At 32.2% G+C, this 16,333-nt stretch overlaps 2 protein-coding genes across 2 annotated transcripts; one reads left to right on the top strand and one right to left on the bottom strand.

Annotated features, from left to right (window-relative positions):
* Positions 1-437: 437 nt before the first annotated feature.
* LOC123698028 (chitin deacetylase 1) lies at positions 438-11,616 on the bottom strand. The gene is made up of 10 exons (XM_045644617.1): positions 11,506-11,616; positions 11,314-11,386; positions 7,974-8,146; positions 7,490-7,626; positions 3,711-3,836; positions 2,768-2,976; positions 2,397-2,516; positions 2,112-2,269; positions 1,090-1,334; positions 438-797 (listed from the first exon to the last, which is right to left on the bottom strand). The coding sequence occupies exons 1-10, from the start codon at positions 11,594-11,596 to the stop codon at positions 519-521; spliced, it is 1,611 nt and encodes a 536-aa protein (XP_045500573.1). The 5' UTR covers positions 11,597-11,616; the 3' UTR covers positions 438-518.
* Positions 11,617-13,118: 1,502 nt separating this feature from the next.
* Positions 13,119-16,332, top strand: LOC123698049 (chitinase domain-containing protein 1). The gene is made up of 6 exons (XM_045644636.1): positions 13,119-13,482; positions 13,567-13,747; positions 13,920-14,126; positions 14,967-15,128; positions 15,466-15,703; positions 16,149-16,332. The coding sequence occupies exons 1-6, from the start codon at positions 13,228-13,230 to the stop codon at positions 16,288-16,290; spliced, it is 1,185 nt and encodes a 394-aa protein (XP_045500592.1). The 5' UTR covers positions 13,119-13,227; the 3' UTR covers positions 16,291-16,332.
* Position 16,333: the final 1 nt, after the last annotated feature.

Genomic DNA, 16,333 nt, shown 5'->3' on the forward strand with positions numbered 1-16,333 from the left:
ATCATTTAATTTTTAAACATTTTGGAAATTACATGAACATAGATTCAACAGAATATATACTGTATATAGATGAAAAATACTATATTCATCATATTTATATATAAACTTTACATATTACTTATCGGAGAAAGGTTTTACACGATGACACTATGAATATTACGACAATAAGCAATAAATATTTAACAAGAAATAAAATTATTTAATAATAAATTATGTATAACAAAGAAAACAAGTATTTTGTGAGAAAAAAACCCTTTGATACAACCCTTGATGATAACAACAAAGAAACAAAACCCAATCTATAGGGCATGGATTTATAGGATTGTGTAGATTATATTTAAATACAACATTAAAATAATGTTAACAAATCACAATACTTGTTGCAAAAATACGTATTTGCAAATCTATTTCAGTCATTTGTAATAATACTATTTAACTTGATAATATTACATTATTATTTATAATTAACACTTAAATCTAAATTGGTAACTATAGGTTTTTATTTATGCTATCTATATTCAATCGAAGCCGAATTCGTTTCGTATCCAGGGGTAGCTTTTAGGGCAGTCAACACATGTGATCATATATTTGTCGTGTTCTAAAACTTTGGAGGGTAGTTTACAAGTGTTGGGTTTGTTGCAAGCGATCTCGGATTCGTGGAAACGTCGGTTCTTGCACTGCCACGGTTGGAACTTTTTCAATTGTATGACAGGCGTTGGTCGTTTCATCCAGTCGATGACTTCGCGGTATGTTACAAAGTACACGTCGGGCAGTTTTAGCAGTTCGTCAGTGAATTTCTGCAATGAATAAAATTTGTGTGTAATTATTTTTAACAAAGATGACAATACGTAAAACAGTGGAAATCTCGAATACGAACTGTGTTCGCGTGATTGTTCTCGAAAGCTTAAACGAATTTTTGTAAACGATCCTCAAATCTAATTGATCATAAATTTACTCTGATATTAAAACTGTTACTGTTGTCAGCATATATTTTATTACGGATATTCCTCAAACCATTTTTTTTCTAACGATCGTAAAGTAAAGAATATAACATTTTTGTCATATTCATTTTCATGAATGAAACCTCACCTTAAGTGCATTGAGATAATCATTATTCTTCAGCCATGTGGAGTTCAAATGGATGCCGAACGGAGCTCTATTCTTTAAATAGTGTCTCTTGAAGTTATATATGAGGGTGTTGTACACGTCATCACCACTGAGTGTGGAAGGGCAGTATTCGAGTGTTGCACACGTGTGTTCACCATTTTCGAGTGGGTTTATCACCATTTCCCAGAGCCCTGCGTAGCTTCTTGTTGGACAATATTGGTTGTTTCCTGAAATTAAATGTTTCAGTTTCTGAGGAAGGCTAACCACGTTTGTTCTACACATTCTTATTATTATAACGTCGATAATATAGTTCTGTGGTCGATAGCTCTATCAAAACACCATTATTAAGTTTTTTTTTTATCTGGTAAAGCTTAAAAGACCATTCGTATTATCTACCATTTGCTTTCGCTACGTCATTTACAATAATGAAAGTAAAAACCGCTTCTTGGATTTATTTATATATTTGAAAGTATGTCTTTAAGGCTATCTTATGAGAGAAACGATTACCAACAAAGTTGTCATACAGTTTTCGCAAACAATAACATCGCATAATTACTATATATTACTTGCTCTGTGCGCATAACATCTTACTTAACTGCTCTCACGCTAGAGTTGTTTACTAGATCTAAAACACTCTAAAATGTGGTTATTTTGTAATGTCACCTTTACGTTCATTTTAGTGGTCTTGCAAATTCGCCTAAAGATGATCTTTATTTCTAGTTGCTTAGATACCAAATATGGAAATTTGGAAATCAGTTTCTGTATGTCATTTTGCAGCTATATGAACTTGAACTTTTATCTATCAATCTTTAATTGTGCCATATTTCATCTTAGCACAATAAGTTTGTTTCCAATACCAAGTGCCTTATCCCATTGAGCCCCAAGCGGTCTATTGTGTCTGTTTTTCCGGGGCCTGAGTTACTACAGTCACTTGTGAAGTTTCCTTTCATAGTGCAGGTGGCAATTGCGGCATTTTAAGTAAAAATCTTTACAGTGTGGCTTACCAGTACATTGATGAGGCATTTTGTAATCCAAAGTGTAAGGCCAATAGGGAGGATTGACTGGTGGCGCGACCACAGTGGCGTCGTATACGAAACCAAATTCTTGCATCATCAAGAACTGTCTATTCCAACCCACAGACAGATATGGTACCCGCATTCCTCTGAAAATTTGATTTTTTATTTTGCGGTTAGTTTTGTAAGAAACCAATGCTGTAAATCGGAAAGTGTTTATTAACGCTTTCACGATTAACCTTCCAAAATGTTATCGTAAGATATTTGAGAAGTTACCTAAATTCTTCCATCCAAACTCGACCGAATCTGTTGATAATGTTAGCCTGTCCTACCATTTCATCGAACCAATCTTCAATTGTAGCATTCTTAGACCACCACTCCTCTGGGCCGCGATGTCTGCAATTGTAAAATATTTAACGATGATAAACAAAGCAAATTCAAGAAAAACGTAAGTAAATATTTTTTGATGTATCGTAAAAATTCTATACATCATTGAAATGACACCGCAAGTATATTCTTACTCGGGCATCTTCTGAGGTTCAAATTAGTGATGATTTCGTTTTAATTTGACACAATATGATCGATTGCTAAGTAGAGATCACCGAAAATAATACATAACAAGTGATTATGTACATACAAATACTTACGTTATTGAATGAACAGCGATTTCGTGATCGTCATTCCATAATTTTTGCACGTGTCTGTAGTTAGTATACGGATGCGATATGAAGAAAGTGGCCTTAATGGGACAGCCGTTTGGGTTCTTTCTCTCTGACGTTAGAATGTGTTTCGTGTAGATATCCCAGTTTTCGTGATTGACGGGACCGTCGAATGTAAGGGTTATCATTTGTGGTGTCTGTGGACATTAAATATTCCAACTCAAATATTAAGTCATATCTACTAAAATTACCGGAGACGATAGACCACTGATAATATAAGACTACTTTGTAGACGCACTTTTAGATCGTTAATAAAACCATCATGTATCAAAGTGCCTACTTAATCATTGAAACGTGATATTCATTAACATTGTGCAAAGAGACGCATCGTGAATGTGAGAAGAATCTGCACAAATAACTGCAATGGGAAAGATATTTATTAGGTTATTTTTGCGGAAAAATATAAATTAATCATATCATCCAATTTGAAATATTATTTAAAAAGTGAAGTCCCATATCCCCATAGTGGGGTAAGGGGCAGATGCATTATATATCTGTTTCACTGATCGATTTTCTTTAGGGACAAGTAGGTGATCAGCCTTCTGTGTCCTGTCAGACCGAGACATTTTTTTTTCTTCGTCTCCACCAGGAATCGAACCCAGGACCCCTCGGTGCTACGCTCACGCGTCAACCACTGTACCAAGGAGGCGGTCGAAATATTATTAGATACCTACTTAATTATACCTATCGGAAACTCTTCCGCTAAGAAAGTTGTTTCTGTTTGTGAATACGGTTAATGTAAATGTTTTTAAATAATATTGATTCCATTCTAGGAACCATCTTAACTTCCATCGGCTTTTACGTTTGTAATTAGGATAATCGGATAACTTGCATTATCTTTTAATTGCAAATTTATTGGATGACTCCTTACCTGACTGGGAACTAGATTTCCCGGTATTTCATTACCGTATTTGGAGCAAAAACAGTTCGGTAAGTGACATAATCCTGTGTCACAAGGTAGGGCTGCGTTTGGATCATAGTTGACGTCGCACCAACCCTGTTGCAATATAAAGAAAATGTATATTTACAAGATTGGCATAATTCATAAATGTATTCATTATAAATATTCGAATAGGATTACGGAATCGTATATACTATATGTTAAATGCACGTATTATTAACCTTTTGACCGCCAGAGCAAAAACGCATCGCCGTGCCCTCCACGCCAAGCCACAAATTCAATGAGATAACCTTGAAAATAGTAGGGAGTCCAAAATGTTATCGATAAACATAATAATTCACGTCTGAATATTTGAATAAACAGCTTATAACACAAAAATAATATTTATTTAACCTCATCTCCTACTGTAAAAACTTAAGACCACATTTATAGCAACTATCAACAAAAAAATCAACCTTTTGAGATACAAAAATACATATAAAATTGCAGCAAGTTACAGCACTATTCTCTATCAGTAACGCCCCATTGGCATGTATACATGCCAATGGCGCGGGCAACCATCCTTTTTTTTATAATCTCTCGCTTCTGATTAGGGATGTGTAGCTGTATATTATTATAACTTATCGAGTTTATTTATTAAGTTTATATGAACTATAGGTATTATTGTGGAGTGTTTATTTGTAAATATCAAAACAACTATTACCTTTAAATAAAGGGAATTGCATTAAAACTACATATTTATTTTCCAATCATTTAGTTTAATACTTGAGTTATTACAAATACTAATTATATGTAGGTACCTATTTAGGTCAATTACCATATTTTGATATGACATAGCGACAATTTGTATCATAAGAATATTCTAATAAAGGCACTGATTAGACTTCATCATCATCATCATCAGATTTCAAGTACCTACAGATTTTTAGAGATATTTATACATTTTGGGTCTAAGCGAATTTTTATCATTACATGGACAATAAATATTATGCTAGAACGCATACATTGTGTTTGTGACGATAAAATAAAAAATAATGAAAAATCAACAATTGTATATAATTATTATGCTCATTAATAGCCTTGTACTTATTTGATTATAATATTGGTAGATATCTACTCGATAAAATATTTTTACAACTTTCCGCACTTAACAACACGGCACGCGCTTACGACGTCACCAGTCCGACATCTATTCATGTCAATGGCGCAGAAGGGATTGCATATCGATACTGTGCTAGGGATGCGCATGATTGGCGAAAAGGAAAATATTCAAATCAACAATATCCACAATATAGACAATATGGTATTATACCAAAGAATGTAGTATTTACCTTTTTTCTCAGTGACTAAGCTTATATATTTTTTTGTAGTTATTACAAAAATTAAGCGAATTAGAGTAATTTCGCTGAAATTTTAATGAAGTTACTTGAATATTACACTACATCACTAGTAGGCACGTATACATGTCATTGGCGCGAGAGAACATGCTTTTTTAGCCATTAATTAAGTTATTTTTTGTCATCAAATATTTGAATAACTACTTGGCAATTTTGTTTACTGTGTACAATTATGTAATAACTGGGGATTCAGTTCATAAACTGTATAAATAAAACACGTAAAAGTAAAGGTTTAATATGTTTATTTTGTATTTATCTATGATCTGTTTCTTGGCATGTATAGGTGTCGTTGGCGCACAGGGCACGATTGCGCATGACATCTATAGATGTCATTGGCGTTCAAAAGGTTAATACATTTAATTACTTTAAAACCCTATTACGACCATCTATCAATTATATATGTATACTAATTTATATAAAAACTAGCTTTCCGCCCGCGGCTTCGCCCGCGTTTTCAAAGAAAAACCCGCATAGTTCCCGTTCCCGTGGGATTTCAGGGATAAAACCTAGCCTATGTTACTCGTGGATAATGTAGCTTTCGAATGGTGAAAGAATTTTTCAAATCTGCCAAGTAGTTTCGGAGCCTATTCAATTCATACAAACAAACAAACAAAAAATCAAACCTTTCCTCTTTATAATATTTGTATAGATATATAACACAGCTCAACAAAAAAAAAATTTTTGTTGTTGCCCTGGATATTTCTACGGATTTATATAATTCAACTACCCAGTTTGCGAATGTAGTCCTTAAAATTATTCAATTGGCTCTAGTTTTTTTTTAATGTGGGTTCATATTATGTTTAATTTTCTTACGGCTCTTTAGAGTACGGGTTACTAACAAGTGATTATTTTTTGGTGAATTACGTTTTCTGCACATTCTTCGCTCAGACTCAATGCCCTATTCTATAAAACTGACTATAGAATATGAGAATAATTAATAGTTTCTCTAAAAAAATCATTTTAATGCACAACAATTGTTCGGTTTGTATTGAGTTGAAAAAACCGAGTAGCACAATGGTCAAAGTGGATACACCAAATTCCCTTGATGTTTTTATTAATGGGATCAAACAAAGCAAAAGCATTGGGAATAATTAATAAAAATGGGAATTTAGGCCTTTGAGGGAATCTAGAAGTATAAGAAGAATAGGTACCCTACGGCCCCACAGGTCGGACGTGTCGAAAATTGATAAAAGATGAAAAATTAACAAAATTAATTGAATGTGAACTATGGAGAGGCATAGTATTGGTAAATTTAAGGTAAATTTAAAGTACCAAATTATATAGAAATTGCGCAACAGGTGTTGAAAAACTCAATATTTTATGAGCGAAGATACGAAAGCGAACATCAAGGTATACTTTCCCCACAGTCTCCTGGATATATTTCCAGTAAATCTGGGAAATTTCTTTAAGAAACAGGCAGAACGCATCCAAAAATAACTAAAAATTATGGAATAAAGGTATCAGGGTACATGGGATCGTCAACTGATGGCAGATTGCTGATGGTCCTTAAGAAACGATTGTCCCTAAAATAACTATAGAAGAGAAGCTTATAAAATATATTTTCTTGTACTATTTCATAAGTTTTGATGATTTTTCTCTATTTTCATATCTATTTTAATTAATCAAAAACTAAAACAAAAAAATAAGTAAAAATTGTAATAAATAAATGATATTAAACAAATACACCTTCTATTTCATGCTGCGTTTTAGAGTCTAATAAGAAAATAAGGATTAAAAAAAAAACTAGAGCCAGTCTACCAAAACCATTAATAGTTTTATTTATAATATGCATTAAATTATTAGAAACCACTTTCACATCCAGGGCAACAAAATCATTGTTGACCAGTGTAATCAATATTGATTGATATTTATGATACAAATGACCCAGTTATTTGTTACGTTGTACTTGAAATTATAATGAATCATAATACAATAGTTTTCCTTCCTATAACAAAAAGTGCGGCACATCGGAAGTTATTGTATAAGTGGACTAGCAGTAAATAGTAAATTTCATATGCAGTGAAAGTGGACGCAGACACTAGCGAAAACTTGTTATGTAAATATATAACATGATATAGCTGACTTAACAAGAGAGTTCAAATATTTATATGGTGTTTTTGTGACGTCTTTCTCATAAAGGAAACAATTAACAACAATGATTATCACAATTCTGAAAGATCTTTCTCACCATACAAAACGCATCAGCGAGAATGATAGGTGAAAAACGCATTAGCTTATATTTTACTCAATCTAAAATGACAACAAAGATATGATTTATCCACTTTATAAATGCTTACTGCAACAAAAAGTGCTTGCATATGACATTGATGAGCAAATATAATGAAGTCTTACTTCGTCTGACGAGTCGGAGCAATCATTGGAGCCATCACAGAAGTATTCCGCCGGGATGCAAGTGTCGTCTGCGCAGCCGAGATGCGTGTCATTCGCACATTTAGCTGTTTCCAGTAGAGGTTTGGGTACCAACGTTTCTGGGAAGAAAGCCAAAGTTTACTTATGGTTTATCTGGATAGCATTTATATAGTGGTTATGGGATGAGGTAGAAATTAAAATTTAGTGGGTTGTCTTAGAGTAAAAAGACCCTTGAACTTTGAAGGCAACAAAGGTATATTAGTTATTACATAGCTATTGAAATTGAATATTATATTCACCATTTTTTTAAATTACGTCTACATCTAAAACATTGTGTGTGATAGACAATGATCGATATTGATGAGTTTATAAATAAATACGCTACAATGATACATTTCGTGAAACGTGATTATAATGCGTTATGCAAATGATTTCACACGTTATAAGCAAGTAAATATTTACAAACCTGTAGTTAAATCGCAATTATGAACATTCTGGTACATATCACAAAGCTGTCGATTCACATCAAATAGTAGCCCCTTTGTACATTGAAACTCGAATACTTCGTCTTCTAAGCAGAGATAATATTTTGAGCACTCATCTGCAGTCCACATTGTTTCCTCTTCACGGTCAGGATTTCTAAGAAAGATGGAAAATTTACTTTCTGCACTGTTAGTTTTATAGTGGACAACAAAGTTGCTATGTTACGTCTTGGCATGGTTTATATTTATGGACTTCGTTTTCCTGACCCTTTTTTTACGACAGCAGATTCTCATGTAAATTCTGCCTTTAAGTTTAATTTAATACACCAAATTCATCTCCAAATTCTAATCATTTAATTCAATATTATGTGAGTTTGTTAACGCTAACCTTAATAATAAGTAAAGCGATTTGCCTCTGCAGTCTACTAAAGTTAGTACACTCATTGTTTTACTATTAAATTATTACATAAACTATCACATTATTTGTTTCCATTACATACCTACATTTATTTTTGTGACACATCCGTTTTATTATGCGATAATTTGGCATCGACAGTTGCAGTGGTTAGTAAATAGTAAACAGCGAAAGTGAATTTCTCGAGACGCGACAGGGAATGATAAATACTACATAAAAATATTCTATAGGTAACTAAATACAGTAATATAAGCATACTTAAAAATACACGTGAAAGTTGCTAAAGGAAAAAGTTATGAAATTGTAATGTCCCAAAAAAATTTATTTTGGGACATTACAATTTCATAACTTTTTCCGATCTGTGAAAAGTAGCTATATTTAGTGATTATTTATTTGTATGTAAACCTACCTACATAACTTTTTTATTTGAAAAAGTTCATGTAAATAAGCAAATTCAATATGTAGGTATGTTCATTTTCAGACATACAGTGAAATTTGTGTTCGAAACATACCTATTCGAAAGCTAGAATAGACCGTAAGTCTAAGATTTTTATTTTTTATGTATTGGATTGAATTTTTAATAACCCAAAAGGATAACATATTATCGATAGAATCTCTATGCAAATGTGTTTCAGTCAGCTGTTGAAAATGGCCGCGATCTGCCAAGCTCAAGGTTGGCGAAAGTGCGGGTCAACAGCCGCACGCATTGGCGGGAAATATACTTATCGCATAATTGTTTCTTTTCATTGTCCATGTCAACTCAGTCTGTAGTCTGTACTCTGTGACTGTCGCGTGATTTTTCTCGCGTGTGCTAATCCAAGTATTTGCGTTTATTTACGGAAAACTATTGATTCAATAATTGCCTGTTGATGTTATTGTCATTGCTACGGTCAATTATTTCATCGCATGTATGAATTATAATACATAATATGCTAGAAATATTTTAATATCTTGACGGGACTTACAATAGGTATTTAAATAAAATATTTAAGTAGAATGTAGATGATTAATTTTGGCAATATGTGAAAGTTCGTTTTAGAAAGGGAGATAACGAAGGTTAGAAATTCCATTTTATTATTTTTAGTGGAAGTAAAAGAATAATGAATGCCGTATTGAAATTAGAGCCGAAAATTCAAATAGTGTCCATTGATCGACGCTTTCATAAAATTATTTATTATACGCATTCATAAAATTAATATTTACCATATTTTAAAATTTTTAAAGTTTTATCAATTTCACGACATTTCTGCTATTTATCACGTAGGTCGTAGAGCATAAAACCAATAAGGTATAAATAATAAATATGCACGAAAATTGTTCCGTTACGCATTTTGGCCCTCTACGAGCTGGCGCATAGAGCCTGCAGCTGCACGGTGCACCTCTCTACCCCGAACCGCTATAACCGGAATGGTGTTGGTCAAACTTTATGAACAACGTGTTTATTTTATAATTATCCTAAACTATGTTGTTCTGTCTATGGCGGATGGCCTTCCGATGGCCTTCCGATGGCCGATGCGCAAATTGTCAAACCCGTGAAGTTAAAAAGCTGTGGTTATCGTATTTTTTTTTATTTTGGGCGCAAGATTATTGTGATTTTCTTTCATACGATCCTTCTCCCGACAATAACGAACACAACAAAATGAAAATTATTGAAATCGGTTAAGCCTCCAAAGGAAATAGGGATTCCTGTTTATATATACTGTATAAAGATGTTAGCCTTTTTTGTGTCCGAACTCTGATATGCGTTATATGCTAAGGTTATATGTATCAAAATTCTAAACGGGCCAAATTTAATGTAAATAATAAAAATTTAGATGATTATTTTTTTCTTAAATATTGAAATGGGAATTAAATGCATTATGTAATGTTCATTAACTATATAATGTGATGTAAACATGCATGCCGATTATACAAGCATATTTGAAGCTAAGTTATTTTTTAGCATTTATTTATACGATAATTTATTAATTGTTCCTTAAAAAAAGTTTATTGATTTATAATTACTTCAAATAAGTAAGTACGTAAGGTACGTATTAGTTAGATAGTGTAACAAAATATATTCTTTGCAAATTGAGTTGAGTTGTCTTCGGAAATTGTAGAATTCTCTTGGCAGGATTTTTTTATTTGACCTATTATAAAGAGTGTAAACATTGAGAAGTATAGAATATATTTTGCTTGCATGTGTTATCTAGATTATGTTAATTCATAATCAAGGTCATATTATCTGCAGTCTTCAGATTATATTGCAGCCGATAAGTAAGTTCTAGTATCCGCATATCGTAGCTCCCAAACGGATTATTCGTTTTCGTTATGGTTTATTTTTAATTGAGTCTTATTTCAGAATTTTTTTACAGCATAATATAATATTTAATATCAATTATAAATATTCGTTTCTGGGATATTCAGATTTCGGCACAAGCATTTAGATGTAATAATTATGAATGCTATAAATATATATACATATACAAAATATCAATACATATAAACCAATCGTAATGATGAATGGTTTATATGTATTGATATAGAAAATATTATATAAGTCGATATATGAGTCATATTTCTGATCCGATTGATTCTTTTAACAATGTCTATAACTTGGTCTCACGATGGCCGGATATTTGTGGAGACAACACAATTGCGAGTGCATTAATTTTAAAATTATTTCATCGAAAAGAAGGTTAAAATAACATAGAGCAACTTATTTAGATAGTATCTGTGCACATATGTGTCTGTCTATAAACATAATTTAAGTATTTATTCATTCAAGTTTAGGATCCATTATAGAAGATAAAGTCGATAGTTGACCATAATATATTCGAATAAAGACCTGATTCGCAAGATTTCAGTTCCAATTCACATAGACTTAAGTTCTGATATTGATTGTAAGTAATATTTGTATACTTGCTCACCTGTAAAACCTTCCATTCTCATGGCATTTAATATTAATTGAATCCCTGTCTTGCACATGTTTTCCGTGAATGCCTGAAAAATATGAATTTCGTATAACACAAGCTACACTTCTATCACAATATATTCAAATTGTAGAAGCCACTTTTATTGACACCAAGTAAATGCATCGTTTTGTAGAATTAATATATTACCTATAAATATTAACGTTAGAGTTAAATAACGAAGTCGAGAAAGTCGTAAAGCCATGTTGAGGCCACAGCTTCTGTTATAATACTGAATCATCGCTACCACCCGATGGACTTTCTTTTCCGTAGATGTTATGTTTGTTGTGGAGAATGTACTAAATAATTATTGTAAATGTTAAATTACGTTTCCGTTTATTAAAGTCACTCATTAATAGACCTATCAAGGAAGTCAGGATTGAAAAAGGATGGATGTAGAAGAAAGTTTTTGGAACATTTGAAACTTGTAGAACGAGTGTTACGATTAACGATAGTTGATAGTCAAGTGTTACGTTATTTAATTGGATAGCTTCGTAATTATTGTGCTTGGTGATGTATAAATTTGATATTTTTAATTTTTCAAACGTCTTGTAGCTTATAATGATCTAAGTCTTGTAGTTAGCCTTAGGTATGTACATATGAAAAGCACTTCCATTGAAGAATTGAAGTGTTACATAAAAGTATGTAATTAATAATAATACGGTCTACTTATATAATTATGTATTGTCTCGTGATATAATTAACACGCTTTTATTAGCTTCACCTCATCACCTGTATGTTTGTATGTAACTGACATGTCACATATATGTTTGTATGTAACCGGCTCTCCTAGACTCGAATTTGGTAATAATTTAGATTTATAGTATTCAAATACTTTGTAAATATAAATTTTTGAAGCATAGACTGGCAGGCTGGAGACGTGGGTTCGAATCCCGTCTCGTGATCGATTTTTCGACATTTATTTTTATTTATTTATTTATTTAACTACTCTTTATTGTACAACAGTCTTATGAAATAAAAGTACAACAAAACCATTCAAAATGTACAGATGGCGGCCTTATGGCTCTAAGCCATCTCTGCCAGGCCTGAAGGATTTAAGTTTTGTGCACCATCAACCGTATCATAAAAAGTATATTATTCTCATGATCCTCGATTAAAGGTTGCCTGGAAGAGATCGCTGTTTTAGCGATAAGGCCGCCTTTTTGTACGTATTTGTATTGTCTGTGTTTTTTCATATTGTTTCTATTTCTATTCCGTTTTTTGTTAAAAAAAAGAGTGTATGTACTTATGTACACGCGTTAGAACTTATACTTATTTGGCGTATGAAAAAAAATACTAGAATATACAACTTGAACGTAGTTATTAATTTTCATACCACCTAGAACTAACTTCACGCTGTTAAATTTCGTGTGGTGTGCGCGCGCATCGAAATTCACTCTCATCATTTTTCTCCATCGCACCAAAAGAAGTATAACTTCAATAAAGTATTTTCCATATACCCGTATATATTATATTACTCTATGGTATTTTCATTCGTTCACACAGCTAGACAGACATAAAATAACTTGAATATAAACTGAGATAGATAGTGTATTAAAGAAACTAAATTAAATTATGCTAATTGTATGTATTTCTACCAAAAAATATAAATTATATTATTAAAAATACATGTCTGGCCAATTCCGTTTTTAATCTAGTTTAGTGTCAAGTACAAGTCAAGGATTTTTGACAGCCAGTCTATGACCTTATCTGTCAAAAGTCAAAACTTAAAAAAAGCAAAGGTTTTAGCCATCGAGATCAAGTATAAGTATTCTTTGATCGAGATCGTTTTGAATACCTAGCCGGTGTTTTATTTTATATCGTATTTGTGTGATTCTAGTCATATCAGATAAATAATTGATATTGCGAAAGATGAGATACCTTTCTACAATAATACAAGTTCTTTTTATGCTCAGTGTTTGCTTTGCCACACTATCGCCGCCGGCTGATAAAAAGTCACAGAAAGGTATAAAACCGCAAGATGGTCCACGAAAAAATAATGTATTGGATAGGAAATTGGTAGTTGAGACACCATATGCGAAGGATATAATAAAATATCACGCTACTTACCATCAAAACGTCAACACACGTAATTTTAACAATGCAGTTTTGGGCTTTGTTACGCCGGTAAGAATTGTCTATTGAGTTAAAACCAGCATATTCTATATCTATTTTCAATTAACAATCATGTTGTTAATGTTATTTACACAGTGGAATAACAAAGGCTACGATGTGGCCAAAATGTGGGGTCCCAAATTCAATTATATATCACCAGTTTGGTTGCAAGTCAAGCGACAGAGTCCTAATATTTACATTATTTCTGGTTTGCACGATGTTGACCATGCCTGGATGAAAGTTGTGAAACAAAAAGGAGCTTCAAGCAATTTAAAAAGTAAGTACTTCAAATTATGCTTGAAATATTAAAATCAACCATGTAAAACATTTTTCTAAAGTAATTATTATAAGCATAGTACCTGTGTGTGTCCTTTATGAATTGACACTGAAATGATTGGATGTGACTCAATGGTAGGAAAAAGTTCTTCACTAATTTCTTCTAATTTCAGTAATGCCTCGGCTGCTATTTGAAAACTGGCAAGCGTCAGATTTGAAAGCATTTTTCAAAGAGCCATCGTCACTGTCAGAGCAAAAGGCGCTCATTGAAGAAGTAAAGAAAACATGCAAACAGTGGAACTTTGATGGTATAGTGTTAGAAATGCTTTCACAGATTGGAAAGTATGTGGAGAAATCTGTTAAATTTATCCAGCAGTTTGGTAAGATTGGCTTGTAATTGGGTTCCTTTTGTTTTTTGTATGCTATTAAAGTGTAGCTAATTTTTAAATAGTTGATAATGGTGTTGAAGTACTCTTATTTTGTTTGTTATGTTATGTTAGGAAAATGCTTGATGAGACTAAGTATTGCCGCATACAACGATTATCAGAAAAAATAAATGTTTTTTCCTTGTTTAGTTCGCAAATTATGTCACTATAGTAGAGCCATTTTAATAGGCAACATTTGACAGTTCAACAAAATTCAACAACGTAACCTAGTAACGACGTCATAGAATAACATGATATTTCGTTTTGTTAGAACTGCACATTTGCTTAACTTTTTTCAATTATGACTACATATTTATAATAATAATGACCGATACAAGTAATTTTAAGATTTCATTTTACGGATAAACCATTCTAAACATAATAAACAATTTCTGAATTGAACAACTGACGTCGCTACAATTTTGTGTTAATAAACCTTTTTTATTTTTAAATACCAGAGACGTTACTCTAAAAATCGAAATCTGACATCTAGAATCGAATGCATTGATTACTTGTGAATAAAAATCATCATAAATTAATAAATTCGATTGACAAATGTTTCAAATCCTTATCGATTAATTAACTTTAATCGATGTTTTTAAGCAGGTTACCTCTCTTCGAAGATAAAATTGATAGACGTCAAATGTTGCCTATTAAAATGGCTCGACTATAATAAAATGAATGCTACATTATTTTAGAATATCATTTTTTAGTTTAGTTTCTTGTAGCGTCTTTTGTATATTATCAACATACACTTTCTAATAATTTATTTATTATCATAAACATTTGTTGCAGGTTTAGAAATGAGTGAAGATGACTTAAAACTAATTCTAGTCTACCCACCTTTCCGAGGTTATCCCAGTGATGAATTTTTCATTAAAGCATATAATGATGTCTATCCGTATGTGGAAGCTATTTCTGTGATGACTTATGATTTTTCTAATCCACAGAAACCTGGTAAGATTTGATTTTATATTTTAATTAATAACTCAGGCCCTGGAACCACAGACACAATAGAAAATCTATTGTGTCTGGGACCGATCTGACCACTTGGGGCTCAATGGGTTAAATATCCCATTAAAACAATATTCTGAATACCATATATTCACAATGAATAGTTGAAGGATAGTGGCAGATATAATAGGCTATTTAAATTAATTTATGCTATTTCTGTCCTTAGTAAATTAATTAGAATCAATATTCCAGGTAAAAATCTCAACATTTTTTTTTAATCATAATATTTGGAATGTTACCACATGTTACCAGTTACTAATTTATTTTATCCCTTTGCCAGGTCCTAATGCACCTTTATATTGGATGAGATTGTGTCTAGAAAAGTTAATTGAAAATGAAGAAAATCCCTCTAAAAGATCAAAAATACTTCTCGGATTAAATTTCTACGGCAACTCATATACGGCCAATGGAGGTGGTCCTATCGTTGGTGCAGAGTACATAGAATTGTTGAAAAATGCCAAAAATAATCAGATGTTGTCTTACAATAATAATACAGCGGAAAATTATATTGAAATCAGGTAATTTACTAAGAAAACTATTAATAAATATACATTTTATAATGATGAGAAATAAGTTTATTTAAAAGAATGATAATAAATTAATTTTCATTACAATAAATAAAATAAAAAAAGACGTGTGGCACTCGGGGACTGCCGCGGTAAAGCTATTGCATGCTATGCCTTCAAGCCACGCCTCCGCCCGTCGGAGTGGGGAGCGTGAGGTTTTTTCGTTACGGAATTTCTCGATTCGGTCCCCGCGTCCAAGGCCCGCTATAGAAGCTATGCAATAGCTTAAAAATGATACAAAACATTTGCTTGCTTCTGCAGCTACTTCAATATTTTGTTATACAATAATTAATTATAAGTATTCTTACACTTCCTATCAGTACATACTTACCTTTCCAATGGAATATGTCACACCATAAATTATTAACTTAAAAATATTGTATTTTTTATTTCCCAGAACATCACAAGGTGCGAAAAAGGTATTCTTCCCAACTCTATACTCTATTCAAAAGAGACTGGATCTTGCAAAAGAATTTGGTACTGGAGTAGCCATTTGGGAGCTCGGCCAGGGATTAGATTATTTTTACGACTTATTTTGAAATGTGATATTACTTCTAGGTTTAATTAAATTATCTCCTCTTT

Source organism: Colias croceus, chromosome 15, assembly GCF_905220415.1.
Source record: "Colias croceus chromosome 15, ilColCroc2.1".
In the NCBI taxonomy this organism is placed as follows: domain Eukaryota; kingdom Metazoa; phylum Arthropoda; class Insecta; order Lepidoptera; family Pieridae; genus Colias; species Colias croceus.